The sequence below is a fragment of the Culex quinquefasciatus genome, chromosome 1, assembly GCF_015732765.1.
Source record: "Culex quinquefasciatus strain JHB chromosome 1, VPISU_Cqui_1.0_pri_paternal, whole genome shotgun sequence".
Taxonomy (NCBI): domain Eukaryota; kingdom Metazoa; phylum Arthropoda; class Insecta; order Diptera; family Culicidae; genus Culex; species Culex quinquefasciatus.
In genome coordinates, this window is record NC_051861.1 from 32,364,013 (window position 1) to 32,379,664 (window position 15,652).

General features: G+C 38.3%; 1 protein-coding gene across 7 annotated transcripts in view; it reads right to left on the reverse strand.

The window, feature by feature from the left end:
• Positions 1–15,652, reverse strand: part of LOC6045204 (steroid hormone receptor ERR2) — a 66,767-nt gene that overhangs the window by 20,459 nt on the left and 30,656 nt on the right. The window contains exon 1 of one of the 7 annotated variants that reach the window (XM_038249942.1): positions 5,514–6,477. The exons of the other annotated variants lie outside the window; for them this stretch is intronic. Coding sequence (XP_038105870.1) covers positions 5,514–5,540 — 27 coding nt within the window. The 5' untranslated portion in view covers positions 5,541–6,477. Of the gene's footprint in view, positions 1–5,513; positions 6,478–15,652 lie in introns of those variants that run through there. 7 annotated transcript variants of the gene reach the window in all.

The window sequence follows — 15,652 nt, forward strand, 5'->3', positions numbered from 1 at the left end:
CAAAATTTTTGGAGCAAATTTTTATCGGGGATAACATCATGATTCGAATTCCCGGACGCTTCAAAACCGGGACATCTCATCTTGTTTTAACAATTATTTTGATATAAGTTCGCATAATTATTGTCAAAACTGTGATATTTGATGAATTATAACATCAACTTTCATTTAAAGTTTTTTTGAACGCTGTAGTTAATGCCAATACAATAAAATAAAATTATAAGTTTACCAAAAATGTGAAACATTACACAGAAATATTTCATTGGCGTCCGATGCAACGGGAAGGCAAAGCAGAAATTAATAGCTTTGATTTCCTTAAATTCTAGCAAATTTTTATATAAAATATCGATTGTTTTGATGTAAACAGCTTATTCGAGACCTAAACAATGCCCTTCACTAACATTTCCGTCCAAATTTGTGAAGTTCATAAGCAAAATCGAGTGTCCGGATTTCGAATCATCTTATATCAGTGTCCGGGATTCGAAGCACAACAGGTCATTTTAATTTTAAAATTCTGATGAAAAATTGTTAGAAAAGACATATTTTGCAAGCATTCTCTAAATACTGACTGTTACATCTACATCCTGATAATATTTCTACATTTCCAACTTGTTACATGATTTTTTGCCAGCTATAACAGAAATGAGATACTACTAAGTGTTCGGATTTCAAATCATGACGTTATACGCTTTCAATGCGCATTCTGACGTTTGACCTAGAATAAGCTAAAAATACCAAACACATTTTGCTTGGCTGACTAGGGTAAATTCTCGTATGTTTGGCAGGTTAAGCACTCGCTCCTAACTCCATCCAATTTGCTGATTTTCACTATTTAAACAACTAATTTTGCAAAACTTCTGATAGAAACTTGCTTGCTCACTTCTTATTGAGCTATTTATCATTCGGTTTCAGTTGGAAACGCTTTTAATTAGCTTTAATTGAATGTCAAAGTTCTGACCTGCCAACATTAGAGGCACGCTGGAATTAGATGCTGTTCCCCTATTCTGTGCAATGTCCCGAAGTTTTGTTGGATTTGGTTGCCGGAGTTCCGAATTATAATTACAAATGTTCACGGTAGTCGGGCATGTACTTGTGTCAAACGCGTTCTGACCTGAAATCCCTTTGGCCAGTTGTCGCAGTTGTTACTTCAATTTTCAGAGTGCGCCAAACAGCACGACAAGATTGAGGCTTCTTTCATACGAAGAGCGACGACAATGCACGGAGTTTTTTTTGGTTTTTAAACTTTTCCAATCTAGATTTTTCCCCAAAATAAATTTGCAAACTACTTTTTACTTTTCATAAAATTATCACATGTGCGGCTTTAATTATTACATGGTGGTTCTTTGCCAAGGTTTTGATAAAAGAATTTTTATTGGGATCAGCTTTGGCGTTGTTTTCGACTACCCCTTAATTTTAACTTACAGAAGTACGAATTTTTCATTGATTTTGCTTTTATATTTTTTTATATATATTCTTTATTAAGCCGAAACAAAAAGTCGAATTTTGGAAAGTTGAAATTTTGGTTGGTTAATTTTAACCTTTTTTTGAGTAATTTTACCTAAAAAATGTGTAAAAATGAGAACCCGATGTAAACCCAAGTAACCACAAGCACTAAATTGAAGTATTTATTCAGTACTAAATCAGCACTCGAATGCTTTGAAGTAGTAAATAAGCTTTGCGAATGCCTCAAAGTACCAAAACTTTGCAGCATTACAACTGGCATTAAATCACCATTTACGACCTTGAAAATGTGCTTCAAAGCATTTGATGTTTATCAACAAAGTAACCCATCCATACGGAAAACATTTCAGCCAGTCACGCTCTTATTGACTTTTATCCTTCTCCCGTTATACTGTTCCAATAAGCGTGCGGGCTAAGGCGCATTTCCCCCAGTGTGCAACAGTTTTATTTTTGCGTGAACTGGGTTCAACTCCCGCTGACTGAAGAGTTTTTTTTTGTTTATTTTTTTTTTGTGTGGAAAACTGCAGCCTGTAATTGAGCCAAATTTTTCAAAACATATGCCCATAGCACAAAGGACATTATCAAAAGTTCTCTGGTAAATTAAATGACTTTTCTCGCAAGCAAAAAGCTGCTTTCCGGAAGTCTGATACACTTTGTGAAATTTTGCCAACCGTTGACCAAGCACTCCTCGGAAAAACAGTTTAGGTTAGCTGTTAGCCATTACTTGTCCCTATTAACCCCAAGCCTTCCGTTATTGGTTGTACTGTACTTGACTGGATGGCCGCAATTTGCTGAGTGACTCGTCAATAATTTTCGTCCAACAAAATGACAACGGGTTTTTCTCATGAACCAGAAACTCGAAACAGCAGAAAGAAAGTCTTCCTTAATGTTCGATGCATCAACCACATCGATTAAAACTTTCAAAACAAACACTCATTTCAGAATACATCAGTTGGCTGGCGCGCATCCTGGAGATCGACGAGAAAAATGCAAGAATAACATCAAAGTGTCACACTCACACATGACACGCAACAGGAGAAAAAAAAACAAAGGAGGCCCACTACCAAGTGTGTGGGGCAGCTAGTTGTCCTTTTTTTTCCTCCAGCCTTGACGTCGATAAAGCAGTTCGGTGAGGCATTAAATCGGCATCACTGTGCGCCACTTGAAATATTTCTCAAGGGAAAAGTGGTGATTTAATGTTTTGAAGCATTATTTGCTGGTATTAAATGCCAATATAATGCTGATTTAATGCCGCTATTTAGTGCCTCGCGGTTACTTGGGAATTGATCCGAAACTGATGAGAATTCACCAGTTTCTGATGTAATATTACACATTTTTTGACACAAAATCTGTCACCATTCCCTGATGAATATTACCATCTTTTTTCTGTGTACCATTGAGTCTGGGGGTGAGATTGGGTTATACAAATTTTACCATTTTTGTAAGAGCCAATCTCACCCCTAAACTCAATGTTACCCCTGATGACGGTAATTAATAGTAGTTTATGCAGCAAGTTCAAAAACAGGATTTTTTCAGCACGAGTCGTACATTTATCCAACGAGGTTCACCGAGTTGGATAAATACGAAGAGTGCTGAAAAAATCAAGTTTTGCAACGAGTTCCATACAACATTTTTTGCAATTCCAAAAAACACACACTGAGTGAAATTTTATGTCAAATTTTCATGTATTTTGTCAATAAATCGTTTAAATCAAAAAAATGTTGAAAAGTGTTACTTTTCGAAATAAATGCTGAAAAGTTCTACTTTTCAGTACCCATTTGAGTGCTGAAAAGTAGAACTTTTCAGCATTTATTTCGAAAAGTGTCGCTATTCGATTCTGTTATTTTTGGTACAGAAAAGTAGGCTTTTTCGTCGTTCAAGAATGACAGGAAAAGTAAGTACACAGAAAAAAATATGTGAATTAACTCGACACGGAAAACATGAATAACATGTAAACATAGTTGATGTAAACTTGAGATTCGACGTAAACGGTTGAACCACACGTAAAATCATGTTTTTACGTATAATTTGTTGCAAATTTACATCAAATTACATTTAAATTTAAATGTTTAATGACGTGCAAAAGTGTTACATCATAAATGATGTAACATTCGGAAATATTTTCTTGTGTGTAGTTTCACGACGGAATTGCAAAAAAATATTTTTATGATTTTTTCAGCAAATATTGTTAAACATTTCAACATCATCATAACTGTTATTATGTTTAAAGCATTTTGTGATACTCTCTGCTTATTTTTAAGTTGAGTTGAGTTGATTGAGTACTTCAACCTGAACCAAATTTTTAAATTTTACTCTAGGCAAATATTTACAATAAAAAAGAAGCACCTTCGCGAAGGTTTATAAAAATTGAAACTGTAACTGAATTTTATTTCTTTTAATTTTAGGACTCAAAATTTAAAAAAAAGTACCAATAGTTTCTATTCAGTACACAATTCCGATCATCAAAGTTATTTTTCAAGGAAATTATCTCAACTTTTTGAAAATAATTATGCGTTTCCACAATAACTATCTTTCAAATGAAAAAAATAACATAATTCCAAATGTTTGGCCCCAATAAAGCCTATAACTTGAAAACGGTGAATTTTATTTTAAAAAATAACAATGATTAGTAGAATATTAAAATGCCTACACTGTATGACCAGTTCGTATAATTCTGTTGACTTGTAAAACAAAACTTTGTTTTTACACACGGGATGCATAAGCATAGTTTCATCCAAAACAAAAACTACAAAACTAAAAAATACCAAAGTAAAAATATCGAATAAAACTTTGCTCTTGAAACTTATTTACATAAAATTTTATTCAAAATATCATTTAAATATTAAAAATATAGTTTTCGACTTCTGTCATCCGGAGTTGAATTCATTCTTCAAATAAAAAAAAATTGAAATACAAACATTTAATTTTTGAAAACGTATTCAATTTCTCACAACGAACAGTAAAAGTTAGTTTGTAATTACAATTTTATGTGATTTTGTTATTTAAAACTATCTTGAAAAAAAATTCGATTTTTGCTTCTAAATTGGTTTTCATAGAATATAAATTAATATTTTTATGGAAAAGATTTTTCACTTGTAAATTAAAGCAAAAGTTTTATTTTTTTACTAAACTTTAAATTTACATTAAAGTTAAATAGACTTTATTGAACAAACATTTAATTGTTTGCTTTTTTCTAATGAAACACTTGGCTCATTTGACCTAATAAATTTAATTTACACGTTGTAATTTGTAAGAAACTCTGTGACTGTCTGAATCACCCGGGAGTTGAAAACTAGTTTAAGCACTTTAAAATCCACAATTTGGCGAATTTTGGGAATATTGTGTGGTCAACCCCAGTAAATACAAGTTTTAAAATTATATAATTTGAAACAAGCTTCACCGACTTGGTAATATTTAATGAAGTTAATTGCATTTCTGCAAAACAATGAGAACGCAATAAGGATTTATAAAACGCAATGTTCGAAAGCACTGAAGAAATAAGAATCAAGAAAGGATTAGATTTTTAACAAGAATGAGTTGTAATAACTTTATTTTATTTTTTTGATATCTTAAAGAAAGGTTTTCAAATTACAATTTATGACTAAATTACTTTGTTTTAATGGTCCTAATATCATTTGTTTTATTTCTGTCGGACGAATGTTGAGAAAATTAATTTCATGATTATTTAATTTCACTAGTATACTTGAAGGTAGAACGTCACACGCCTCAAAATCAACGTCACTCTACTGTCATTTTTTGTAGATAAACAATGTTTGTTAGCGCAGCGAAAGCAATCAAATAAAACGTTGCTAGAAAAAAAATCATTGACTGAAGATCTTTTGAAAATTCTTAAGTTTTTTTTTTATTTTGTTAGACTTCGTGTGAAATATGTTATTTGGAGATAATTTTACATTTTCTAAAATAATTAAACAAAACAATATAAGATTGACTCAATGATTTCAATTGATGAATTATTAAATTTGCTTCCCATCACTGACGATCTCCACCGTTCTCTCGTAAAAAGAACTACCATCACCTCGCTACCGGAAACCTACCACTTCTTGCATCCAGGTATCCATCATTGTTAGATAATTCGCCACTCCAATCTTCGCCAACCACTTCCTCCAGCTTTGCCTTGCTTTTTTTGCACCACTTCTCCTATTCACTGTAGACCAGTCTGCCTTATGTAATACCACACAACTCCCGGCGATCCTCCTCACTTCCTCCACAGACCACACACCACACCTGAGCGAGTCTGACACAGAAACCGAACTTCTTCTAGCTCGTCCCGATCACCATCTCGCCCCGAGCTCCACTCTCCCGCAAATGTGTGTAATAGTAATTACTGTAGCTTCTTCGCGACTTCTTGTCAGTTCTGAAACTTCTTCAACGTACAGCAGCACTTTGCCAGCCACTTCTTCCCTGTCCGGTATTCCAATCGAAAGGGAGAACTCCAACTCGGAAAACGTAAAAATTCACTTTTATTCTCACTTCATCAAAGCTTGAAGGCACCAGCAAACAACAACAACAACAAAAAACGCGAAATTGTTATTAAATTTTACGGCTCTTCCCTTCACTACAACGCCCCATTGCCGGCGTAGACCTCTCCCGCAAGCTCACTCAAGTCGTCGTCTACGAAAGCGCGGATCAACTTCAGCGCGCAGTTTTATGTTGTTTTGCTGTGCGTAACCTGATGCTGAGGAGTCTCACAGGTTCCGGCCGGCCGGTTACGAGCAGGAGTCCGCTCCGTCAGCTGATAAATTCTTGAACACATCAATATCTTAGTGTCTGCTTAAATTCCGTGCGCGATGGTCAACAAGCTAGTACAGTCACAGCACAAAACAAAATCTACACGAAATGTGATCACGAACGCTCACACGAGGGCCGACGAAGATTTGAACAGTCGTGCATTAAGAAGCCGAGAACACATCCGAGCCGAGCGACGTAAAGTCTCGTACTGAGCGGGACTGCGAGTCGCGAATTTATTTTTCATATATTCTCCCGACGACGACTTCTTGCTGCGGTTGTTTCCATCTATACCTACTATACTATACACCACGGAATGAATTGGCTGACTGACTGACCGGCTGGTTGGTTGGTTGGAACTTTGAATGGTATGGTATACCAGAATGAGGTATGGAAGGAAGAAGAAACGCGATTCTCGCGCTGGCTTCATGATTGTGATGACGGTTAGCACAGTTAAAAAATTAGAAATAACTCGCTCATCACTGATGCAATCGGTGCCGATTGCAACGCGCAACCATTCGTGAGCTACTTTGAACTTGTGAATTTCTTGGCCTACTCCGTCAGTCGACGACAGTCACAAACCAATATGCTCCGAGAGAGAGAGAGGAGAGAGAATCTAACGCGGTGCTCGTTTGTTTTCCACTACTGCAGCAAAAGGTCAGTTTGAATTTGTGGTGGATGTGGAGACTGTGATTCCCACGTGTCGGGATCTCCAGTGTGGCCGAGACGCCACCAGACTGTTCGACCGCTGCCGAGGGACTGGCTGTGCTGCCGTGCGCTGACAGCGGTGTGTGTTGACGTGCGGAGGCAGGGGGTTGATGTCCCTGCACACATATTGAGATCCATAGACAGGGGGGCGCTATGCGGGCCCACACATCTTCCCCCTTCTCTAGAAAAAAAAATACAGCAACGCTGGTGCTTCTCATTTGAGGGGACCTACTTGCTAAAAAACTGACATGCACTCTCCTTTAAGCTTTAGAATTAGGATAAGGATCAAATACAAACCACCACATTCACGACCCCCAGGTCTTCTGTGGTCTTTATTGCAAGTTTCTGCTCGAACCTAGGAGTCCGAAGGCTTGAATGGGGAGGGCACCCAAACCTCTTTCTGCTCCAAGGAACCTTCCACCCCCAGGGTTCGAACTGACGACCTTTGGATTGCGAGTCCAACCGCCGCCAGCGATGCCACCGGAGCAGGCTTGGTTGGTGTGTTGTTTGTCTTTATAGCAGGAAGATGACTCCCACACCTGGAATGACTTAACGGCCTAACAACAACCGAGGCCGGGACCGACGTTTTACTTCCCAATCCGATGGAAGGTTGGAGCAGATGGGAATCGAACCCATGATCATCCGCTTACAAAGCGGACAGCGTAACGATTCGGCTAAGTCTGCTACCAGGACAAGGATATAATCTTTAAATCATTATGGAGACGCTAATTTGTTGCCGACACCCTTGTAGCCACCACGATGCACAAGCCTCGACGACCGTCCAATGAAAGAGGAAGACGCTGCTCGCGAATTATTATTTTTTAGATTTTTATCGATTATCCTTTCTTCTGATGTATTTCCTAACACATTTTTACAAAACCATTTCTTTCTTCTCTCATTTTTTTACTTGTTTGCTATGGTGCCATACACATTTTTATGAATGTATCTCTCCACTCTTTTCATTTTAATTTTTTTCTTACTTTTATCAGGCATTCCCTTTCAGTGTGTGTTCACCAGTCGTTGCGCCCTTTAGTTATTTCACAAGCCAGAAGGGCCTTTCAGTGAGAGATCACAAGCCGTTGATGTCTTCCGTTGTGCTCACAAGCCAGACAGGCCTTTCAGTGAGTGTTCACCAGTCGTTGCGGCCTATTCAGCGAGTTCACAAGCCGGAAGGGCCTTTCAGTGAGAGCTCACAAGCCGTTGTTGAATCGTTGCGGCCTATTCAGTGAGTTCACAAGCCGGAAGGGCCTTTCAGTGAGAGCTCACAAGCCGTTGTTGAATCGTTGCGGCCTATTCAGTGAGTTCACAAGCCGGAAGGGCCTTTCAGTGAGAGCTCACAAGCCGTTGTTGAATCGTTGCGGCCTATTCAGTGAGTTCACAAGCCGGAAGGGCCTTTCAGTGAGAGCTCACAAGCCGTTGTTGAATCGTTGCGGCCTATTCAGTGAGTTCACAAGCCGGAAGGGCCTTTCAGTGAGAGCTCACAAGCCGTTGTTGAATCGTTGCGGCCTATTCAGCGAGTTCACAAGCCGGAAGGGCCTTTCAGTGAGAGCTCACAAGCCGTTGTTGTCTTCTCGCAAGTTGTTACGTAAACATTCACGAACCCTGTCCCCTTTTGCCTTACTGAAGATATTCACAAGCCTCCAATTCTACAAGCCTTTCAGTGAACATCCACAAGCCATATTTACGCCAGGCATAAGTGGACATTCACAAGCCCCTTCACCCTTGCCTTCACCTCAAACTTTCCAGTGAATATCTACAAGCCATCTCCTCTTTCACAACGTCAAACAGTTTCCTTCGACCACTTCCTTATGGTCCTTTCACACCCATTTAATTTTTGTTATTTTCTTCTGTATTCAGCAACCAGGTGCTTTAATTACAAAAAAAGAAGAAACATTTTGTTCATAACTACCTTAAAAATCGTGCGAAACAAAAACCTAACATTCTCAAAAACAAAAGAATATTATTGAGAACAAATGATTTTGTTTGCAGACAAACCACAAAAAGTACAGATATTGAAAATCTGATACTCCTGCCGACCTGTCATTTCTTTCTCCCTCTCACGCAGTTCAATTTTATTTGACTTCTGTCTCCTCGTCACTTTCCCTTCTTCTTGACCACATTCTAACAACAGAACTTTTCACACCACAAGAATGCGTCACCGCCTTCTTTTTAACTCACCTGCAACCGCGCTGAGGGGATGTCGAGAAAAAAAAACACACCAGAAAAGAAATTTTTCTCCTGGCAGGATTCGCCATTGTGGAGACTGTGATTCCCACGTGTCGGGATCTCCAGTGTGGCCGAGACGCCACCAGACTGTTCGACCGCTGCCGAGGGACTGGCTGTGCTGCCGTGCGCTGACAGCGGTGTGTGTTGACGTGCGGAGGCAGGAGGTTGATGTCCCTGCACACATATTGAGATCCATAGACAGGGGGGCGCTATGCGGGCCCACACAGAATTTGTGGTGGAAATTGTTGTCAAATGTGTTTTAGAAGTTGTGTGTTGTGTAATTCGAGCGCGAAGAAGAAAAGCTTTGCTCGCTCGCGGACGACAGAACTTTTAGTCCTTTCCTCTCCTCGCTCGCGCTCGCGAGTCTTCGTTCCAAGAGCTAGCAATTTGTTTATCAAGCCTATCAATGCGAACGACTTCAATCGTAGTAACGTCATGATTCGAATTCCCGGACACCTCATCTTGTTTTATCAATTATTTTGATATAAGTTTGCATAATTATTGTCAAAACTGTGATATTTGATGAATTCTAACATCAACTTTCATTTCAAAAATGTTTGGACGCTGTAGCCAATACCAAAACAATTAAATTAAATTAAAACATAGTTTACCAAAACTGTGAAACATTTCGCTGAAATATTTCATAAGCGTTTGAAGCACCGGCGAGACAAAGCAGAAATTTATGGTTCTGATTTCTTTGAATTCTAGCATTTTTTTAATACAAATTATCGATTGTTTTGATGTTAAAAGCTTATTTGAGACCTAAAGAATGCCATTCACTTAAATTTCAGTCCAAATTTGTGCGATTCATAATCAAAATCGAGTGTCCGGATTTCGAATCAGTTTTCACCAGTGTCCGGGAGTCGAAGCACAACAAGTCATTTTAATTTTGAAATTCTGATGAAAATTGGTAAGAAAAGACATATTTTGCATGTATTCTTTTAAAATTGACTGTTTATACTACATCCTGATGATATTTTTCCAATTCCAACTTTTTACATCATTTTTGCCAAAAAAAAAAATGATATGCTACCAGGCATGGAATAATCGCAAAAAAATCAATTTCGCTTGCGAACTTTCTTCACCCGCGAAAGAGAGAGGAGGCAAATCACGCAAAATAAAATCGCTCCCGAACTTCTCCAAGAAAATCAATCTGTTGATGTTTTTTTTTGTGGATTTCCTTGTCAGCACCCCTTAAAAATATTTATTTAACTTTGTTTGCAAAATGTGACAGGTCATATTTGGACGTGTGACGTTACACTTGCAAGTGTAGTAGTGAAAAAGATGTTCCGCTGAATAATCATAAAGATGATTTTTTTAGATTCCTTTTACCGATCTTTCGTGCGCGAGAGAGAAGAGCCATGCTCCCTTCGGATTTTTTCTCTTGACAACTCGTTGCCAACTTCTCGCTAGCGGGCAATTCTGCCAAGCGAGCTGGCTCGTTTAGAGCAGAGGAGAGAACGGAAAATCGGTGAGTTGCTCTTGGCAGCTCGAGACTCGCGGCGAGTACTCGAGAGAGAGAGAGAGAGAGAAATGTTTCTCCAACAATCAAATCCATACAAAATATGTTATCCAAAAATTCTAGAATCTGATTGGTGTCTTCAGAAAAGTTATAGGTAAAAACACATTTCGGAAAAAAGTCAATTTCTGAAAAAAAAAACTAAATAATTGGATGGTACCTTCCACACTCCTTAGCAAACATGTTTCAGGCACATGAATTATTTTCAATCTAAACAGTTAACTCCATGAAAACCAAGCGGGCAGTAAATTCTGTGTTTTTTTTAAATTAAAACGCTTCAGTTTTTCCCACTTCTATATATATAATCGATTTCCGTATTCGGTTTTTGAAAATTTTTATGTTTAGAGCACTTTTCAAAAAAACAGTTTCAGTAAATGATTTTTGTATTTTTTTAGGTGAATTGCTCCATTCTGCATTTTTTGTGAGTCTTTTTGTAACATCTTAGGCTATCTTCACAAAAATTTTGAACGAAAAAAAATCGTGGGCTCCCCCTCAAATTTGACTTTTAAGCTTAAAAATCAGCAAATCTCATAAAAGTGGCTTGTTTTTTTCTTTCAGTGTATTTTTTTCGGAAAGCCCGTCAAATTCTCTACAAGTTTGCCTTTGACCACTTTTTGATACAGAGGCACATATTTTGGATATAACGTCATGATTCGAATTCCCGGACGCTTCGAAACCCGGACACTTCATTTTGTTTTATCAATTATTTGAATATAAGTTCGCATTATGAATGCCAAAACTATGTTATTTGATGAACTCCAACATCAACTTTCATTTAAAGTTTGTTTGAACGCTGTAGTTAATGCCAAAACAATTAAATAGAATAAAATTATAAGTTTACCAAAAATGCGAAACATTTCACTTGAAATATTTCATAGGCGTTCGAAGCACCGGGAAGGCAAAGCAGAAATTTATGGTTACGATTTCCTTAAATTCTAGCAAATGTTTATATAAACTATCGATTGTTTTGATGTTATCAGCTTATTTGAGAGCTAAAGAATGCCATTCACTAACATTTCAGTCCAAATTTGTGCGATTCATAAGTAAAATCGAGTGTCCGGAATTCGAAGCAAAAGTGTCCGGATTTCGAATCAGCTTTTATCAGTGTCCGGGATTCGAAGCACAACAAGTCATCTTAATTTTGAAATTCTGATGAAAAATTGTTTGAAAAGACATATTTTGCATGCATTTTCTTGAAACTGACTGTTTATACTACATCCTGATGATATTTTTACATTTCCAACTTATTTTATGATTTTTTGCCAGCTATAACAAAAATGATATGCTACTAAGTGTCCGGATTTCGAATCATGACGTTATTCATTTTGACCTCTGGCATTGTGAAAAAATCTCATGTTTTTTCATGAAATGTTATTAACAAATATCGGTTTTGAGCGAGCAAAATAAAAATATTCAAAATATATGCCTTCCCGTTTGTAATCATAGGGAGCGTTCTTTTATTACGTAACGCGAAAAATCGGACTTTTAGACCCCCTCCCCCCCCCTCGTAACAAAATTTCCATACAAATTTTAAAAATTTTGTATGGAGCGTAACACGGCCTCCGACCCCCCCTCCCCCCCTACTGCGTTACGTAATAAAAGAACGCTCCCATAGTAGCCAATGTTTTATGCTAAAAACCAGGGGTTGTGATGGATCGACATTTTTTCTGACAGTTGATTGAGTTCTTCTCTCATTTATGCTAGGTCTGCCTGACCTAGACATTCTGCTTTCGCTCAAACACACACGAATGAATGAGCGCCACACAAAGTCACTCAAATGCTTAATTGACTCTCTCCCGAAATTCATTCGCGTATCACTAGTTCGTTTGACATTTGATCGGAATTTCGATCAATTTTGCAATGATAGCTATCAATCGACAGCTCTTTTTCTCTATCACTGACTGTTGCTAGTCGAGTGTCCGGCGGATAATCGAAGGCAGATTTTTTTGAATTTTGAGCTCGGTTTTGAGTTTGATATTTTTTGCTCGAATTGGAAATTGTCCACGCGCCTAGGGACTATCCATAAACCACGTGGACAGTTTTTTTGAAATGTCAGACCCCTCCCTCCCTCGAGGAAAATTACAAAACAAATCCAAGGACACCCTGAAGTTAAGATCTGTGGGTCTACCGCCGTAACAAGCCAGAGGTCGACGGATTTTGACCCCGGAACATATCCGCATAGCTACAGTGAGTATTGTAGACTACTTTTCTGATGAGTTTGGATGTACTGGGTCATCCAAGGACTCACTGAAGTTAAGATCTGTGGGTCTACCGCCGTAACAAGCCAGAGGTCGACGGATTTTGGCCCTGGAATATACCCGCATAACTTCAGTGAGTATGGTTGACTACTTTGCTGACTTTGATGATAAGTAAAGTAATTTTTCCTTTGACCATGAAGAGTATCGAGGCCGCATTTACAAAGCAGATAATGTGCAAATGGGGAAATGGCATTCAGGGAAATGACTATTCAGGGATATGACTAATCGGGTAAGTGGCATCCGGGATTGTGGCCCATTCGGGAAAATAGCATTCGGAGATGTGGACGATTAGGGGAAATGGGAAATTCGGGTAAATGGAATTCGGGGAAATGACTATTAGGGGAAGTGTCTTTTCGGGGAAGTGGCATTCGGGGAAATGTCCCTTCGGTAATATGGGTTTCGGGGAAATGTCATAGATTCCAGAGGTATATAGGAAGTATCAGAGTCTCGGCCCGAAACTTCAAACACGAACAAAAGCAGCGAACCGAAGAATGGCAATGACGTTTTGGAATTTTGACAGTTTGGAACGCATGAATTACCCCATTATCGGTTTCCCGCACGGGTGATGTGGAAATTGTTGCACATGGCTGAAAATGTTGTTTGTTTTGTAAGACTTAATGTTATTGCACAATAATTATAGATTTTTTTTACAAAAAAGTAAATTTTTCGGTTTGTCCACAATCAATCTTATGTTTGTAAACAAACGACGCCATATTGCCAATGTTGTTCGGTAACTCATATCAGGCCATCATCGTGGCCCTGGGAAGTATATAAGAAAAAATTTTTTTCTAGAAAAATCACCAAAAATCAGGATTTTTACTTGAGTGGTCATAACATGATACAGGGTTGCCAGATCTTCAATCATTTATACTCGTTTGGAAGGTCTTTAGATAGCATTCATACAGATAAGTAATATCCGGCTTCAAAAAACCACATGAATATCACTCAAGGCTGGGTTGCCATATCTTCAATCTTTTTTAACTGTGCCCCAAACATAAAAACAAACCATCCCATCGTGCAGTGATGGATGAGTACACCTCTCCACGTACATACATGGGCCCTCGCGAAAAATAAAAACATCGCGAGTGTAGAGTTCTCAACGACCAGAGACGCCGCCGATGATGGTGGTGATGATGCCGGGTCGACTATAAAAACAGCTGTGCGACGCTGGTGTGGGTTTTCGCCTTTTTGCTCGTATTTGGAGATAGACGGGCCCCAAATAACAACAAAAACAAAACTAAATGTTCGCGGAGTGCACCAATACAATGAGGAATTGAGGTTGTAGTAGAGAAAAAAGTAAATAACATTTGTACATATGGGTAAATACGATGTTTAGATTCTGAATTGGGATAGGATGTTTGTGCTGGAAGTGGGTGGGGGTAAAACAGGGGGACGCATTAATTACTAGTTCGCCAAAAACCGAAACTTTTGTTGGAAGTGATAGAATCACAAAGCTCTCTATGGTTGGATAGATCTCTAGATATGTGTGTGTGTGCTCTATCGATAGAAAATGAAACTGAAACTTGTTTGTAGAGTTATACAATCAACCATACGAGATATATCTTACATTGATAAGTCTGATTGGCGACCAAAAGTCAAAAATTTGCCAATTATTTTTAAGAACACATCTCACGTGCAAAATCTAACTGCACTTCGCGTTACGTCACGTTCACCTAAACGTGACAACCCCTCGTAATCTCCGACGAATCTCTGCAGATCCTCGGCCGTTCGTTGATTGTAGCCATCCGTTATTGATCGATCAATTCCTGCCCTGTGTACAAAACATCGCCCAGGCTCGAACGCAATACAAACTGTTTTCAAACGCAAACTTGTTTATTTTTGCAGGCTTAGTACTGCTTACTACCTTCCTGATATAGTGAACTGATCATCTATTACGGGGAAACGACGTCATTGGACTTTTTTTCTTCTTTTATTTGGCTTTTTATACGAGAGAGCCCCTCATCGAAACGAAGAGGAAAGTTCTCGCGCCCACGTGACACACCCGTCCCTAATCACTTGTTTTGATGGCGCTTGCCCAAGTCAGACAGGATCGCGTTATCATGTTTTGTGAACTGGATTTGCTAAATTTAGCGCACCTGCAATGAACTCCTTCGATGATCGACAATGATTTCCAAAGCATTTCTGGTTTTGAAATTCAGGGTGAACTTCAAAAGATTGCCTATGATCTTTGGACCGTATTTTCAAACTTTTCTGAAATCAAATCACTCAAGTCGTCAATCTCAAATTATCAATCAATTTCAATTTTTAAATCTCTGGGCACTAAATCATTATTTTAAATCTAAAAACTTCTTCTCAGATTGCTGTTCAGTTACCCTTAATTTCAAAACTCTAACGTCATGATTCGAATTCCCGGACGCTTCGAACCCCGGACACCTCATCTTGTTTTATCAATTACTTGAATTTAAGTTCGGAATATGAATGTCAAAACTGTGTTATTAGATGAATTATAACATCAACATTCATTCAAAGTTTGCTTGAACGCTGTAGTTAGTGCCAAAACAATTACATAAAATAAAATTATAAGTTTACCAAAAAATGTGAAACATTTCACTGAAATATTTCATAGGCGTTCAAAGCACCGGGAAGGCAAAGCACAAATTTATGGTTTTGATTTCCTTAAATTGTAGCAAATTTTTATGCAAAATATCGATTGTTTTGATGTTGAAAGCTTATTTGAGACCTGGGTGCAGAATAGTGGTCCGCAAAGCGGCCTCAA